Source organism: Akanthomyces muscarius (genome assembly GCF_028009165.1).
Source record: "Akanthomyces muscarius strain Ve6 chromosome Unknown contig_16, whole genome shotgun sequence".
Lineage (NCBI taxonomy): Eukaryota > Fungi > Ascomycota > Sordariomycetes > Hypocreales > Cordycipitaceae > Akanthomyces > Akanthomyces muscarius.
In genome coordinates, this window is record NW_026611617.1 from 49,533 (window position 1) to 65,379 (window position 15,847).

General features: G+C 54.9%; 5 protein-coding genes across 5 annotated transcripts; 4 read left to right on the forward strand and 1 right to left on the reverse strand.

Annotated features, from left to right (window-relative positions):
- Positions 1–344: 344 nt before the first annotated feature.
- Positions 345–1,361, forward strand: LMH87_008024 (uncharacterized protein; the record flags this gene model as incomplete). Its single annotated transcript, XM_056196932.1, has 3 exons — positions 345–397; positions 481–622; positions 711–1,361. The coding sequence occupies 3 exons, from the start codon at positions 345–347 to the stop codon at positions 1,359–1,361; spliced, it is 846 nt and encodes a 281-aa protein (XP_056057107.1).
- Positions 1,362–1,900: 539 nt separating this feature from the next.
- LMH87_008025 (uncharacterized protein) lies at positions 1,901–2,392 on the forward strand (the record flags this gene model as incomplete). The annotated part of the gene is made up of 3 exons (XM_056197047.1): positions 1,901–2,148; positions 2,291–2,309; positions 2,366–2,392. 3 exons carry the CDS (start codon positions 1,901–1,903, stop codon positions 2,390–2,392), a joined length of 294 nt encoding a protein of 97 aa, XP_056057108.1.
- A 152-nt stretch (positions 2,393–2,544) lies between these two features.
- Positions 2,545–3,759, forward strand: LMH87_008026 (uncharacterized protein; the record flags this gene model as incomplete). The annotated part of the gene is made up of 1 exon (XM_056197160.1): positions 2,545–3,759. The coding sequence occupies one exon, from the start codon at positions 2,545–2,547 to the stop codon at positions 3,757–3,759; it is 1,215 nt and encodes a 404-aa protein (XP_056057109.1).
- Positions 3,760–6,121: 2,362 nt separating this feature from the next.
- Positions 6,122–9,574, forward strand: LMH87_008027 (uncharacterized protein; the record flags this gene model as incomplete). The annotated part of the gene is made up of 2 exons (XM_056197276.1): positions 6,122–6,270; positions 6,562–9,574. The coding sequence occupies 2 exons, from the start codon at positions 6,122–6,124 to the stop codon at positions 9,572–9,574; spliced, it is 3,162 nt and encodes a 1,053-aa protein (XP_056057110.1).
- Positions 9,575–10,642: 1,068 nt separating this feature from the next.
- On the reverse strand, positions 10,643–12,416 carry LMH87_008028 (uncharacterized protein; the record flags this gene model as incomplete). Its single annotated transcript, XM_056197395.1, has 2 exons — positions 10,643–11,822; positions 11,917–12,416. 2 exons carry the CDS (start codon positions 12,414–12,416, stop codon positions 10,643–10,645), a joined length of 1,680 nt encoding a protein of 559 aa, XP_056057111.1.
- Between the last annotated feature and the right edge of the window lie 3,431 nt (positions 12,417–15,847).

Here is a 15,847-nt window from a genome sequence, read left to right on the forward strand (position 1 = left end):
CGACGAAGCTGATGTATTGCAGGTACTGGGACAATAAATTATAAACGTTTTAAGTAATGAAAATATTGCATGACAGATTCCTGCTCTGTTAGCCGCCCGTCCCGCCGTCGCGCGGAGCAGCAAGATGCCTTCGGAGCTACTTACCCCACCAGAGCTTATTGGGGTTTGCCCCTCCATGATTCAGACAGACAAATATCAGGTGCTGCCACCCCGTCTGTTCCATCCACCCTTGCCCCTCCTCTTGCGCTGTCTTTTCTTTCATCATCTTCCAATCTCGACGATTCTCGCACTTTAACCGATACCCCTCGATTCGATCGAACCTTGCATACACGCACACATACATCATGGCTACAGGACGTCTTGCAGGCAAGAATGCCGTGATCACTGGTGCCGCTGGGTAAGTGTACCGAAGAAAGGAAGAAGGCAAAGGAAACTGCCATAAAAAAGCAGACAGAATGAGTAACAGTGTTTTTCAAACAGAGGCATTGGTCTGGAGACCTCTATCCTCTTCGCCAAGGAAGGCGCCAACGTTCTCATGTCGGACATTTCCGCTGAGGCCCTTGAGAAGGCGCTCGCCAAGGTCAAGCAGCTTGTGCCCAACGCTGGCAAGATTGAAGTTCTGGTAAGCCCATCTCATAACCACCCTGCTTTGCTTTCGGGCACTGCACACCCCCAGAAGCACCCTTACATCTAACGCGCGTCGAACACAGAAATGCGATGTCTCCAAGGAGAGCGAGGTCCAGGCTATGGTCAACGCCGTCGACGCCTGGGGCGGTCTCGATATCCTTTTCAACAATGCCGGTATCATGCACGCCAAGGACGACGACGCCGTCAACACGCCCGAGGCCATCTGGGATCTGACGCAAAACATCAACGTCAAGGGCGTGTGGTTTGGCTGCAAGCACGCGGTGCTGTCGCTGCGCCGCAACAAGAAGACGCGCGCCTCCATCATCAACACCGCCTCGGTCGTCGCTCTTGTCGGCGCCGCCACCCCACAGCTCGCCTACACCACCTCCAAGGGTGCCGTCTTGGCCCTCACCCGCGAGCTCGCCATGGTCCACGCCCGCGAGGGCTTCCGCTTCAACTCGCTCTGCCCCGCGCCCCTCAACACCCCGCTCCTGCAGGACTGGCTCGGCGACGACCAGGCCAAGCGCAACCGCCGCGAGGTGCACTTCCCCGCCGGCCGCTTCGGCGAGGCCATTGAGCAGGCGCACGCCGTTGTCTTCCTGGCCAGTGATGAGGCGAGCTTCGTCAATGGCCACGACTTTGCCGTCGACGGCGGTCTGACCAAAGCTTATGTCACCGCCGAGGGCCCTGCGCCAGCGGCGCCTCAGAACAATGCCGGAAAGGACTCTTTGTAAGCTGACCTAGATTGGCCTATGCCTAGATAATGCAGGGGTTTAGTCATGAGGCCTATATATACTGCTATATAGGCATAGGTAATTGAAAGACCATTATACCTTGCTACCAAATTGAATAAGTTTTTTTAAACCTGGTATGCACGATAATACACGGCATAAGCGAGAAAAATAGACGAAAAAGAAAGGATAAATAACGAAATAAGAAAATAGTGCAAGCAGAATAGGTATTAAGAGAATAGATATGAAGAGAAAAGAAAGAATTACAGAAGAATGACGAAATAAAAAAATTACGCGGATAGAATAAATAAGAAAAGCAAGGATTCCGAGTCTTCTGCTCGGTTATCGCCCGGATTTATCAGCCGTAAGGTTTGCCCGCCCCGCGGCTGGCCTCGGCTGTCTGTGGCAGCGTCGCCGCCTCTGCCGTTATAACCGTGCTTAGCAAAGGCGCACATTTTGTTAACCTTCCATACAAGAGGCAACACCTTTTTCCCTTCTTGCACCTATACGCAAAATCGTCGCCCGCATACTCTATCGTGACCATGATGCGACGATCGTTACCGCGAGCTATCCCAAAGCGAGCCCAGCTCTCCAACGCGACGCGACGAACACGAACGCCCTTTCCCGCTGCTCTCCGCGCCATCACCACCACCAGCGTCATGTCTGCGCCGACGAACCCGTACGCCTCTGCCCCCGCCGACGCCTTCCAGCTGCTGCCCGAGTCGCAAAAGGCGGGCGAGGCCGAGGACGCCCTTTACGATGCGCAAATCAAAGAGGTTGAGGCCTGGTGGTCATCACCCCGCTATGCCGGTATCAAGCGCCCCTACACGGCCGCCGATATTGTCTCCAAGCGAGGCACGCAGACCACGCAATACCCCAGCTCTGTTATGGCTTCGAAGCTCTTCAGCCTGATCCGCGAGCGCGAGTCCAAGGGCGAGCCTATCCATACCCGTATGTGTCTTCTTGCAGATCTATTCCCGGGCTCAGAAGCTAACCAGCAACCCCAGTCGGTGCCGTTGACCCGGTCCAGATGACGCAACAAGCACCTCACCAAGAGGTCCTCTACATCTCTGGTTGGGCCTGCTCTTCACTCCTCACCACGACCAACGAAGTCTCCCCGGACTTTGGCGACTACCCGTACAACACCGTGCCGAACCAGGTCCAGCGCCTGGCCAAGGCCCAGTCCATGCACGACCGCAAGCAATGGGATGCCCGTCGCTCCATGACCGCCGAGGAGCGCGCCAAGACGCCCTACACTGATTACCTGCGACCCATCATTGCCGACGGCGACACGGGCCACGGTGGCCTCTCCGCCGTTCTCAAGCTCGCCAAGCTCTTTGCCGAGAACGGCGCCGCGGCCGTCCACTTTGAGGACCAGCTGCACGGCGGCAAGAAGTGCGGCCACTTGGCCGGAAAAGTTCTCGTTCCCACGGGCGAGCACATTAATCGCCTCAATGCTGCCCGCTTCCAGTGGGACGTCATGGGCTGCGAGAACCTCGTCATTGCCCGAACCGACTCCGAGTCGGGCAAGCTCATCTCGTCGGCGATTGACGTGCGCGACCACGAATTTATTCTCGGCGTCAACGACTCGTCCCTAGAGCCTCTGGCCGAAACGATCCAGTCTCTCGAGGGCAAGGGCGCGTCCGGCGCCGAAATCGATGCTTTCGAGGCCAACTGGGTCACCAAGACGACGCTGATGACATTTGACGAAGCGGCCGTCGAGCACATGCGCAAGGAGGGCGTCAGCGAGGACAAGATTGCCGAGTTCCAGGCCGCCACCCAGGCGGACCGTGACATGGGCATCACCAGACGCCGCGCCCTGGCCAACCACTACACCAACACCCCCGTCTACTTCAACTGGGACGTGCCCCGCACGCGCGAGGGCTTCTACCACTTCCGCGCCGGCATGGAGGCCGCTACCAAGCGCGCTGTCGCATTTGGTCCCTACGCCGACCTTCTATGGGTCGAGACGGGCGATCCCAACGTCGCCGTCGCCTCCAAGCTGGCTCGCGCCGTCCGCGAAGTCTACCCAGGCAAGGGCCTCGTGTACAACCTGTCGCCGTCGTTCAACTGGATGTCGCACGGCTTCACCCCCGAGACGCTCAAGTCCTTCATCTGGGACATTGCCAAAGAGGGCTTCGTCCTGCAGCTCGTCTCCCTCGCCGGCGTCCACTCCACCGCCACCATCTCCACCGACCTGGCGCGCAACTTCAAGACGGACGGCATGAAGGCCTACGTCGAGCTGGTCCAGCGCCGCGAAAAGGAGCTCGGATGCGACGTCCTGACGCACCAGAAATGGAGCGGTGCCAAGTACATTGACGGCATCCTGGGCGCGATCCAGAGCGGCAGCTCCAGCAGCAAGAGCATGGGCGACGGCAACACCGAAGGCCAGTTTAACTAAAATAGCAGATTAGAATCAAGAATGATATCCGTCTGCTTGGTAGCCTACAGAGCACGGATTTTGAGGCGTAGAATAGACCGGAGTATTCACTAGTAGCCTAATATTATTTATTCTCCTTATTTCCGCTATTTTCGTTATACTTACTAAATTAATACTATTGGCGCTGTTGCTACTGTCGCTATGCAATCGATCGTGCGAATGCAGCCTGGTGCCTCCGATTACGCATATATGCTGGAAAGATCCGTCTGGAGTCCTTGCGTCTGCCTAAATTAGCTAAAAAGGGTGTCTAGTCAGGGTCTCGCAAAATCTTGCGGCAGAAACCTTGAACCACTGAGAGGCTAGTCATTTGTTACCAGCAAGGCTCATGAATTGGCCGAGCCCCGGGTGCCTGGCAAACAGCAACTTTAAGGATCCCTCGTAGCTCTGCAGTGACTCTGGGATATCGCCCAACGTTCAATACCACCACCCAGAGCTCCAGCAGTCGGCCAGCTCATCAGAGCCCTCCTACGACGGCCGTCCAGTAGTCAAGACGTAGCTCTATCACGGCCAGAGCCGCATGCAGGCAGATCATTCCCACTACGCAAGTAAGGCGACCGCTTTCTGGCCACTGCCAGGTAGTCGGCGCGCCACCGCCACAGCAACAGCCGGCCGCCACAATAGGACTTGCGGTGAAACGTGGGTGAGAGGCTGACTCGGAATGGGCATGCTGGGCAGCCGCCCCACTAAAAAACTTTACAGTTGGTGATGGCCGGCGCAGACACTTTATTTCGGGGCGGCAGAAAAGGAACAGGGCAGAAAAAAGCACGGCCGGTGCTTTTTTGGTATGCAAAGGTCGGGCTCTCCGAGCCTCTCCGTCACAGAGTTGTGAGACTGGCAGATGACACGCCTTGCATGTGTGTATTGAAGTCTCATGAGGATGCAGAGCGAGACCTGGCACTGGACTGGACATTTGCGCTGGTGCCCTGGGAGTGCTGGTACCTCATCCCGCCAGCGAATTTATGGCTAGCAAGCAGCAGATGGAGTAGAAACAAACAGGCAATGGACTGTCGACATTGAAATTCTCCCTCGCTTCTTTGTATAAATGCCTCTGGTACATCAAATAGATTTTTTGTCCAGAATTACAGGAGTCGGGCTTGTTGCATGTCGATGCATATGGGAACCTAGGTACCTAGGTAGGTAGATGCATTTACTACCTACGTGCGAGGGGGCTGTTCTTCAGAAGGGGTCAAATATAGTGTTAGAATTAATATGCATTCCTCCTATCGTGTCAGGGTATTAGAACACTTAACACGTTTTAGAAAAAAGATATAAAATTTCTGATACGACTAGGTGCCCTAATATCCTGGCACGATAGGAGGAAAATGTAGTAAAAGGAGGACCTCTCAGGTGCCCTGTCCAAAAACACCCCCTCCCGTAGGTACAAAGCTGCCGCAGCGCCCTGTAAAGAGTACCTATGTCTGGCAGTCCGGTGGCAGACAGGCAGGTACCTAGACAGGCTACCCCTGTGGCATAACACCCTTCACCACAAGGCGCAGGCAATTTTGAGATACGGGTGACGCCGTACGGAGCAGTGCCAGACTTTCCCCACGATCTCGCTCCCACGAGCATCTCCCACGCCTTGACCAGACTCCCGGGGCCGAGAGCAGCGGGCTGCCACAAAACGCTGACTTCCGGCGCGCAAGCATCTGAAATCACAAATGCCCTGTGCCTGGTTCGCCCGAGTCGAGTGGCAACCCGGCGACTCACCGCCCGTGGCCGAGCCCTGTTTGGGTTTAGCGCGTGGCCTTTTGATTAGCACCGATAAGCCTGTGCCAATCGGAGGGGCAAAAGTTTGAGTGAGTGAGAGGCGGCGGTTGGTGGCCAACCAGAAAAATTCGCATACCCGGCTTCTAGCGTGTGCCACAGTGCACGCACACCAGCCAACCCACCACCCACCACCACCCCTCCCTACCTCGCTCCCCCCAGCAGCGGGAAAAAAAAAAAAAAACAGTTGTGGCCTGGCCGACATAAAACTTGCCCACCATCCCTCTCTCCATCCCGACCTTTTCTCCTCCACCTCCATATCCTCCTTCTTTAATTTTTGGTCGTCATCCTCCAGACGAACCTAGGTACTGTCCTCCAAACAGTCCTTTTTTGATTATATTCTCTCTGTTGCCAAAGGTCCCTCCACCTTTCAGCAACTCAGCCGCTATAGAGCAGAACGACCCCTCCATCGTTTCTGTGGGCTTCGAATAGACCGACTTTTGTCGACGCTTATAGATTCTCGATAGACGTTTTTTTTTACGCCTTCGAGTCTTCTCTTATACCCTCGGTCCCTCAGACTCGAAACATCTCGCCAATCTTAATCCCGAAAACCACAAACATGTCTGAGAACGCTCAGTCCGTCAAGGTGCTCGACGAGCTCTTCCAGAAGCTCACCGTCTCCAAGGAGGCGGCTGAGATCAAGGAGTCCTCTGCTGAGCTTGCCTCTTTCATCAACGGCCGCATTGAGGACCAGGCTGTCCCTACCAAGTGAGTTACATTTGCCATTTCACCCATCTTTCTCTCTTCTGCTCGGGGCGAGCTGCTCGAACTATGCTCATTGCCCCGCCACACTGCGGGCACAGAAATTTTTTTCTGGCGCCCGCCGTGGCCACCTGTCCCGGCAACCCCGCCACAGCTGTTACAGGAATGCGCTGGGGGCAACGCCTGGCAGCTAGCAAGGGTGTCTTGGGAAATGCCTCCCCCGCCCCCGCCAGCCAAAACCGACCAATTATGATTTTTTTTTTTTTTTCGTGCACAGCGCTAACAGCACCTCTACAGGGTTATCGACGATATTACCAAGAGCCTTACCAGCAAGAAGGATGCTGCTGCTCGTGAAAAGGCTGCTGTCGCCATCCAGGCCATCGCCTCTCACTCCGAGGTTTCTGCTCACGTCGAGCCCTACCTCGTTGTGCTCCTCCCTACCCTCCTCGCCGCTGTCGGTGACAAGACCCCCGCTGTCAAGAACGCCGCCAGCGCTGCTGTTCTTGCCATTGCTGGTGCCATCAACGCCAACGCTGTCAAGTCTGCCCTCGTCCCCATCATGGAGTCCATCCGCAACGCTCAGAAGTGGGCTGAGAAGATGACCGCTCTCGACTTCATTGATGCTCTCGTCAAGGGATCCCCCGCCCAGCTCGCTTACCGCGTCCCTGAGCTCATTCCCGTCATCTCCGAGGCCATGTGGGACACCAAGAAGGAGGTCAAGGAGCGCGCCTACCAGACCATGGAGCAGCTCTGCCAGCTCATTGTCAACAGAGATATCGAGCGCTTCATTCCCGAGCTTATCAAGTGTATCGCCAAGCCCGAGAACGTCCCTGAGACTGTCCACTTGCTCGGTGCCACCACCTTCGTCACCGAGGTCCAGGAGCCTACTCTTGCCCTCATGGTTCCCCTTCTGGACCGTGGTCTCGCTGAGCGTGAGACCGCCATCAAGCGTAAAGCTGCCGTCATTGTCGACAACATGTGCAAGCTCGTCGACGATCCCAACATTGTCGCTCCTTTCTTGCCCAAGATGATGCCCGGCCTTCAGAAGAACTACGACAACCTGGCTGACCCTGAGGCCCGTGAGAAGACCAAGCAGGCCCTCGACACCCTTACCCGCGTCGGTAACATCCAGAACGGTGTCATCCCTGAGGCCAAGCAAGACGGTGCTCTCAACGTCGTCCTCCCCAAGGTCAAGGATATCTTCACCCCCAAGTACGGCAACTACCTCACAAAGATGGGCCCCGTTGCCGAGCACATTGCCGCCATCGCTGGCCAGCTCGTCGACGAGAAGGAGTCTGAGCTCAGCATCTGGGTTGACAACCTCAAGTCCTACGTTGCTGTCATCACTGGCATCGACAACGCCGAGGCCCTTGTTGACACCATCCGCAGAAAGACCTTCCCTGCTGCTGCCGCCGAGGCCGAGGCCGAGGCTGATGAGGAGGAGGGTGAAGATCTGTGCAACTGCACCTTCTCCCTTGCCTACGGTGCCAAGATTCTGCTTAACCAGACTCACCTCCGTCTCAAGCGTGGTCAGCGTTACGGTCTTTGCGGTCCCAACGGTTCCGGCAAGTCCACCCTCATGCGTGCCATCAACAACGAGCAGGTTGAGGGCTTCCCCAAGCAGAGCGAAGTCAAGACCGTCTTCGTCGAGCACGACCTCGACTCTGAGGATACTGAGATGACCACTATTGACTGGACCATGAAGAAGCTCGCGGAGGCTGGTGTCACGACTAGCCAGGCCGACGTCGAGACTCGTCTTAACGAGTTCGGCTTCACCGAGCAGATGGTCAAGGGCGAGATCTCTGCCCTTTCCGGTGGTTGGAAGATGAAGCTCGCCCTGTGCCGTGCCGTTTTCGAGGCGCCCGATATTCTCCTGCTTGACGAGCCTACCAACCATTTGGATGTGAAGAACGTCAAGTGGCTTGAGGAGTACCTCATCAACTCGCCTTGCACTTCCATCATCGTCTCCCACGACTCCAGCTTCCTCGACAATGTCTGCCAGCACATTGTTCACTACGAGCGCTTCAAGCTTAAGCGCTACAGAGGTAACTTGATGGAGTTCGTCAAGCGCGTCCCCTCCGCCAAGTCTTACTACGAGCTTGGTGCCTCCGAGATCGAGTTCAGCTTCCCCGAGCCCGGTTTCCTTGAGGGTGTCAAGACCAAGGCAAAGGCCATTCTCCGTGCCACCAAGATGTCCTTCCAGTACCCCGGTACATCCAAGCCCCAGATTGCCGACATTACCTTCCAGTGCTCTCTCGGCTCCCGTATTGCCGTTATTGGTCCCAACGGTGCTGGCAAGTCCACTCTGATCAACGTTCTTACTGGTGAACTCATCCCCACCCAGGGTGAGATCTACCAGCACGAGAACATTCGTATTGCCTACATTAAGCAGCACGCTTTCGCCCATATTGATCACCACCTGGACAAGACTCCCTCGGAGTACATCCAGTGGCGTTTCCAGACTGGTGAGGATCGTGAGACCATGGATCGCGCCAACAAGATCATCACCGAGGATGATGAGAAGGCCATGGACAAGGTCTTCAGAGTTGAGGGTACTCAGCGTCGCGTCATTGGCATCAACAGCCGCAGAAAGTTCAAGAACTCTTACGAGTACGAGTGCTCTTTCGCCCTTGGCGAGAACATTGGCATGAAGAACGAGCGCTGGGTCCCCATGATGTCTGCTGACAACGCCTGGTTGCCACGTAACGAGCTTCTGGCCTCTCACCAGAAGATGGTTGCTGACGTTGACATGAAGGAGGCCCTTGCCTCTGGTCAGTTCCGCCCTCTGGTCCGCAAGGAGATTGAGTCTCACTGCGCCAACTTCGGTCTCGATGCCGAGCTGGTTTCCCACTCCCGCATGCGCGGTCTGTCTGGTGGCCAGCGTGTCAAGACTGTCCTTGCCGCTTGCTCGTGGCAGCGCCCTCACTTGATCGTTCTTGACGAGCCTACCAACTACCTCGACCGTGACTCTCTCGGTGCCCTGTCCAAGGCCCTGAAGAAGTTTGAGGGTGGTGTCATCATCATTACCCACTCTGCCGAGTTCACCAAGGACTTGACTGAGGAGGTCTGGGCTGTCATGGACGGCAAGATGACTCCTTCCGGCCACAACTGGGTTCAGGGCCAGGGTGGCGGCCCCCGTCTCAAGGCTGATGACGACGATGAGGAGGACAAGTTTGATGCCATGGGCAACAAGATTGTCACCACTAAGAAGAAAGTTAAGCTGTCTTCTTCCGAGGCTCGCAAGAAGAAGAAGGAGCGTATGGCCCGCCGCAAGCGTGGTGAGGAGGTCTTCTCCGATGAGGACGACTAAACAACTCGCCCGCTCATCAACACGCGAGTTTGTTTTCGTCTGTCTTTTTGCATCATCGGTCACCCCCTCTCTTTTCATGCTTTCCAGCACATACACCCTTTACATAACTATTGTTTTATTTTCCTTTGTTTTATTCACGCGGGATATGGTAAAAGAAAAGTTGCAATGATATTTTGATGGTCATGGTTATTGTTTGCATATCAACGCAGACTACATCTATATAGACACGAAGTGATGGACAAGAAGAACAAAGAGGAAGAAGAATGGGAGAGAGAAAAAAAAGGCCCTGTTTGTTGGTTCTTCTTTGGCGCGAAGGAATTGCTTGTTTTTCTTTTTTTCCAATTGATCCTGATGGGAGGCACCATTTACATGGACTCGGTAGAGAGCTGTTTGTTATTCCGCCAAGGGGGTTGGAGGACCTTTTCTGGTGGGGTTCAATCTACGATTGGCAAATGCTTCCCGGAGCGCGACCCATCAGGGCATGTCAACGGGAGAGGTAGACAGGGAAAGAAAAGAAGAACGAAAATATCCATTCTGAAATAGAAATCTTTGACAACCAATTTCTGTGCATCCAAGGGTTGAAAAGTCGCCGTCATTAATTGAGCGGTATTCATGTAGCATCAGCAAGGTTAACGCGTTGTTACCAATTTCGTTCGTCATATATTTGGGTATAGTAAAGCAATAAACAAATCCTCAAGCCTCGACAAGGCAAGACTTGATCCGCGAGCCTGCTATTCTTCTCCGCTGCTCGCTTGTGTGATTCTTCCAGAGACGTCTTCTAAATTTCCAAACCGAAACAAGAGTTTTTGTAATCAAGAGAGTTTTTGATACAAATCAGCCGCGTGGGATATATGCAAGTGGCTGGCTTCGGTGGCGTGGCCTCGAGCGTCTTGCCTGCCGAGTAGACAGCGCCAGCCAATGAAGTGATGGCAATGAAGGTGAAGAAAAACCCTAAACATATGCCATCATAGATACAAGTATTCATGACAAAAAGAGGATCATCAAGACACTCGAAGTCACACATTGGAAAAAAAAGTTCACAGTCACACACACAACTCCTCAAATAAATCAACCCTCAATCTGTTGGACCTTCTTCTTCTTGTAGCCAAAGAGGGCCATCATCTCGGTCCAGAAGCCGACAGGGGGCTCGGTGAAGCGGTTCTCGTAGGCGTCGATGGTGGGGCGTTCCCAGAGAAGGTCAACCTCCGCAGGATTCTTGAGCTTGGTGCCCTTGAGGAACTTCCAGCCGAAGAACATGATGGGAGCCAGGCATTGCATGGTGTAGTTCTTGAAGAACTTGTCAGGGGTGATGGGGTGGGCAAATGCGGTGTAGCCATAGAAGAAGATGATGAGGAATTGAACAAAGATGGCAATATAGGCACCGTAAGGCTGGAAGCGGCCGTAGTAGGGGAGGCTCCTACGGTCAACACCCTGAGCTTGGCATGCGCGGTAGTAGAAGATGAAGGTGATGGACATGCCGATGTAGTCGATAATGCCACCGGCAGTGATGAGATCGACGAACCAGGTGACGACGACGGCGGAACCACTGCCGACCTGGAGGAAGGAGAGGAAGGGGAAACACATGACGATGAGGAAGCAGTAGATGGGCACACCACGGCTGTTGCACTTGCGCAGGAAGGCGGGTGCGCGGCCCTCGAGGGCGAGACCGTAGAGGGAGCGGGTGGCGCAGTAGGTGTAGGTGTTGCCGGCAGAGAAGATGGAGGTGAGCATGAGGGCATTGACAATGTGGGGGAGAACATTGATTCCCATGGCTTGCATGGCAATGACATAGGGCGAGGCACCGGCATCCGAGCTGCCTCCGTCACCGAGCTGGACGTTGACGAGGGTGGGGTTGTCACAGGCCAGGACGATGCCTACGGCGAGAGCACTGCCAAAGAAGAAGAGACCGAAACGCCAGTAGATGGTCTTGAAGGCGGTCTTGATGTAGATTCGGGGACGCTTGGCCTCGGCAGCGACCATGGAGATGTACTCGGGGCCGACAACGGCAAAACTGGCGCTCCAGAGGGCGCCGAGGAAGCCTTCGAATTTGCCTTTGGCGCCGGTCGAAATGTATTCCTGGAAAGCAATGTGCTTCCAGTGGGTGAAGCCGTACGCGTCGTGCGTAGGGTTGCCGCCGACCATGGTGATGAAGGTGAAGCCGAAAAGGATGAAGAGGAGAATAACCTTGCCTCCAGAGAGCCAGAACTCGGCTTCGCCGTAGCCACGGACAGCCAGAATATTTAGGGCACTAGAGCTTGGGTCAGTTTTGTTCTTGTCCCAGCACATTTGTATTGCCGTCGGTGGGAGGCTCATTGCGCGGACGAGGACAGAGGGCAACTTACGCATAGCAGATGATGACGGCGGCGCAAATTCCAGCGGTAGGGCCAGGGTCCTTGATGCGTTCGTCCCAAAAGCCAATGACGAGATTGAGAGCGGTAATTTCAAAGGGGATGAGCAGGGCTTCATAGATGAAGAAGTTCCAGCCAATCATGAAACCAAGGGCATCGTCGACAAAGTGACCAGCGAGACGGATGAAACCACCAGAGACGGGGTAGAGAACAGTCATCTCGGCAATCGAGTTGTTGACGAGGCCGAGGACCAGAGGATAAAAGGTAAATGCGATGAGAAGACTGGCGGGACCGCCCTTGGCGAGACCAGCACCGATGCTGACGAAGAGCGCGGTACCGATGGAGCCACCGATGGCGATGAGCTGGATCTGACGGTTATTCAGGCGGCGCTGAAGGCCGTCGGCGTTGTCGCCCATGTGGATTTCGCCGTCGAGACTCGGGGGTGAGCCGGGCATCTCCATCTTGGAGTGCTTATCCTCGTCGGTGGTCGCCATGTTTGCGACGTGGTGCGAGGGCGGCTGCGGTTGTTGTTGTTGTTGATGTTGATGTGGGGGAGCAGGCCTCGAGCTGTCGTGACAAAACCAGGATGTGGCCAAGCGCAAAGTGAATTGCGCCGGGAAACCGACTGGTGTTGAGAAGGCAAAGTAGACGAGTTACCAAAGAGAAAAAAAGGTAACAATGTTCTACGGTGTATGAAGAATTATGAGGGAGGGGAGGAGGGGAGGGAAGGAAGGAATGAAGGTTGAGGATAGAAGAAGCAAAACGGAAAGGTGAGAATAGGACGGGGGTGGGTGGGAAGGGTCTGGTAATTATACGGGCAGAGTCAGCCAGGACGAGCTGGGAGAGAGTCAGAGAATGACGGACGGAGAAAGAGGCGCAAGTGAGCCGAAGGATTGACAGCGAGCGGCAGAGCAGCTTCAAACTACTGGTAGCAGTAGTGAGTTAGCAGGCCGTACTGAGCAGGACGGTCAGGCCGAGTGTGGAGCAGGGGGACGGCGTGGGAATGGCAAAGCCGGCCGTTTGTCGAGTCGCATTCTGCGCGGGAGGGGAGAACCAAAGACCGGGACCTTATTTTTATTTAAATTTTTAGTGTCTGCGCTCGACGAGACAGAGTTGAGAGAGGGACCAAAGAGATGGATGGGGATTGTGGCGGCGGCCTTGGCAGGCAGGCCATTACTGCAGAAAAAGCTACTTAGTTGGTAGGCTGGCTGGGGGGCGCCCGGGGGGGGGGGCATGAGGCTAAGAACGGCACTAGGCTGGGTTACCTGTTTGGGGTGTAGCGCTGCTTGCGCTGGTACCTACTGGTACAGAGGCAGAGGCAGAGGCAGAGGGCAGCAGAGGGCAACAGAGGGAGAGACATGTCAAGGGCTGTTCGCCGCGACCAGCTACCAGTAAAGCGTTGACATGCCGTGCGGTGGTGCACCTTTGCTGGACTGGCACCAGCACTATCTACCCACCCAGGCGTCTACTTTGGACATCTGCGAGAGCAAAGACGCACCCGGGCAGTGTACTGGTACATCCATCAACACAGACGGCTCGCTCTCTGTGGCGGGAGGCTTATACCGGACTAGCAGCCTGGCGGGCGGGGCGCCGCATGCGCACAATCTTGGCGTCGCTGCTATAGGCCATCGCCGGGGGCTTTGGGGGGGTTTTTGTGTGTGTGGGTGTGTGGGCTTTTTTTTTTTTTTTCTTTCTCGCCGCTTTTAACAGGCCCCGACAGGTACCTCTCCATGCAAGCGTGGAGCAAAAACCACACAGTCAACTCAGGTAAGTAACTAGTTGACTTTAGCAGTGTGGGTGCTGGGAGCACAACACCACAACACCACAACAGCAACAGAACCACGGCTGCCCGCGGGACACGCATCTCTGCAAGCCGAATGCCTGTGGGCATGCTGTCGGTCAACTTTTGGTCCTCTTTTTATTTTATTCCTTCATTCATATCTCTTCCATTTTCTGTTCTCACGTGCAATTCTTTGATAGCGTGCGGTGGCGTTGCTTCATACGGAGCAGCATGTCGGTGGCGGGCGCTTCGTAGGACCGTCCCTCTCCCTCACTGTTCGGACTATTGTCAACTATGATGCCGCTACGCATACTTGCCAGCACACACACCGGGCGGCTGATGTGCACAACGACAGGCGAAGACACGGAAATTGATAGGCGAGATGCACACACCCACCTGCCGCTTTCGCTGACTAGTTACTGGTCGAACAGTCAGACGCTACCCATGTAGCCTTTCCCTTTCAGCTTCGACGTCACTCGCGCTCGCAGAACCGCTCTCTCTCTCTCGTTCAGCCGCGCCGCAACACTACACCACACTTCGCTAGCTCGCAGAAAATAGGCGTGCAACTAATGCCTGGGCAATAAGCAGGCTGACCCTGATCCCCGACATCGAGATTAGCATCACCGCCCTGTGACAGTGAGCAGCTGTTAATAAGACGTACGCCGCCAGCAGCCCGCTTACTGGTACAGCAACCCTTGCAGCGCCGACTTGCTAGCTAGTTGTGTAGCTGTGTAGTTGCACCTCGGCATAATAAACAAGGCTTCTTCTTCTATCAAGACGCCCGTTCTACCCGCCGTTGGCTCTGCAACGCTTCGCTCGACAAGCAGAACAATGCTGCCAACCAAGTCTGCGGGAAACAAGCTTATTTTGCCACCCGGCAGGCAGCCCAAACAGAAAGACTGACTGCATTCTCGCTGGGCGGCGAGTCGAGTCCATCTACGCCACTAGCGCAAAAGCTTGTTAAAACAGCGCGCGACCGACCAACCGGCGTCAACCTGCCAGAGATGCTGACTTGCCAGTCAACACATGCAATGTTGGTTCCAGTTTCGGGCACTGCGTAGAAAAAATATGCTGGGATGCCCAAGCATGAAATGATGGGCGGTGGCTCCGAGAAAAGAAAAAGTCTTTTCAAGTATGCCCTTGTGGCCAGAACCAGCGGTTGGTCGCCAGATTATCCAATCTGAATGGCGACAGGTACAGCAGCACCAGGCCAGCACCGGAAAAGCAGCCTCCCAAGTTCGTTGGTCGATGCCCAGACATTTTGCATATTCATCGCGCTTTTTCGATTGTTCAGCCTGGGCAACGAAAAATGGCTTTTCTTGTCCCGGCGCGGCAGGCAGGCGAGCACCACGCCGCATCGAAATCTCTCTCAGCCCACCTCCACTCCATCAGACGACATTGGGTGCTTCTGGCATGTCACCACTGATGATGACCACGTACTGGTACTGGTACAATGGGGTGCAGGGTTTATCTTGGAGGCTTGGCTTTAATTGCGTCCCGCAGCGGCGCCTCTCGGCTTCTTTTTGTCGCTCATGAAGGAGAAGAAAAAACTCGTCTTTTTCAGTACCTTGTCAAGCACGACCGTCGCTCGAGTCCCAGCTTTTGTCTCTTGACTGTTAACTTGTAACCCCATGACCCTTTTTTTCTCAGACCCTGAGCATGGCAAGTCCATTTTTCCAACCCGCGCGTTCTCCAGGTCAAATCTGTACACAGACCCTATAACATGGAGATGAAGTGGGCACGCGCAGGGCAACAGAACGGCCGGTCGCTTGGATTCCGCTTCGCAAACCATCTTCGCCAAACGACGTAATGCTGCATACCCCCCCGGTCAGGCTTTGGGGGCGCTGCTATCCCCGCTCCTCCCAAACCGAAAAGAAGAAAAAAGAAATTGGCTCAAGAAAAAAAAGACTAAACCACAAGTTGGGCGTTTTGGGATCCGCTTACAACTACATGTCATGTTACAGGGGTAAAATCCGCTGTGGGCAACTAGACTATCAATTATCTGCTGGTAGATGACCCACTGCCACTGAGTGCTACCAGCATTGGGCGAGGGCCTAGCATTCTGCCCAGAGATGGTGATGCGACTGGACAGCTAGTTTTTCAGTATCGGTGAACAGAGTCTAGAACAAACCCATCTGGTCCCTG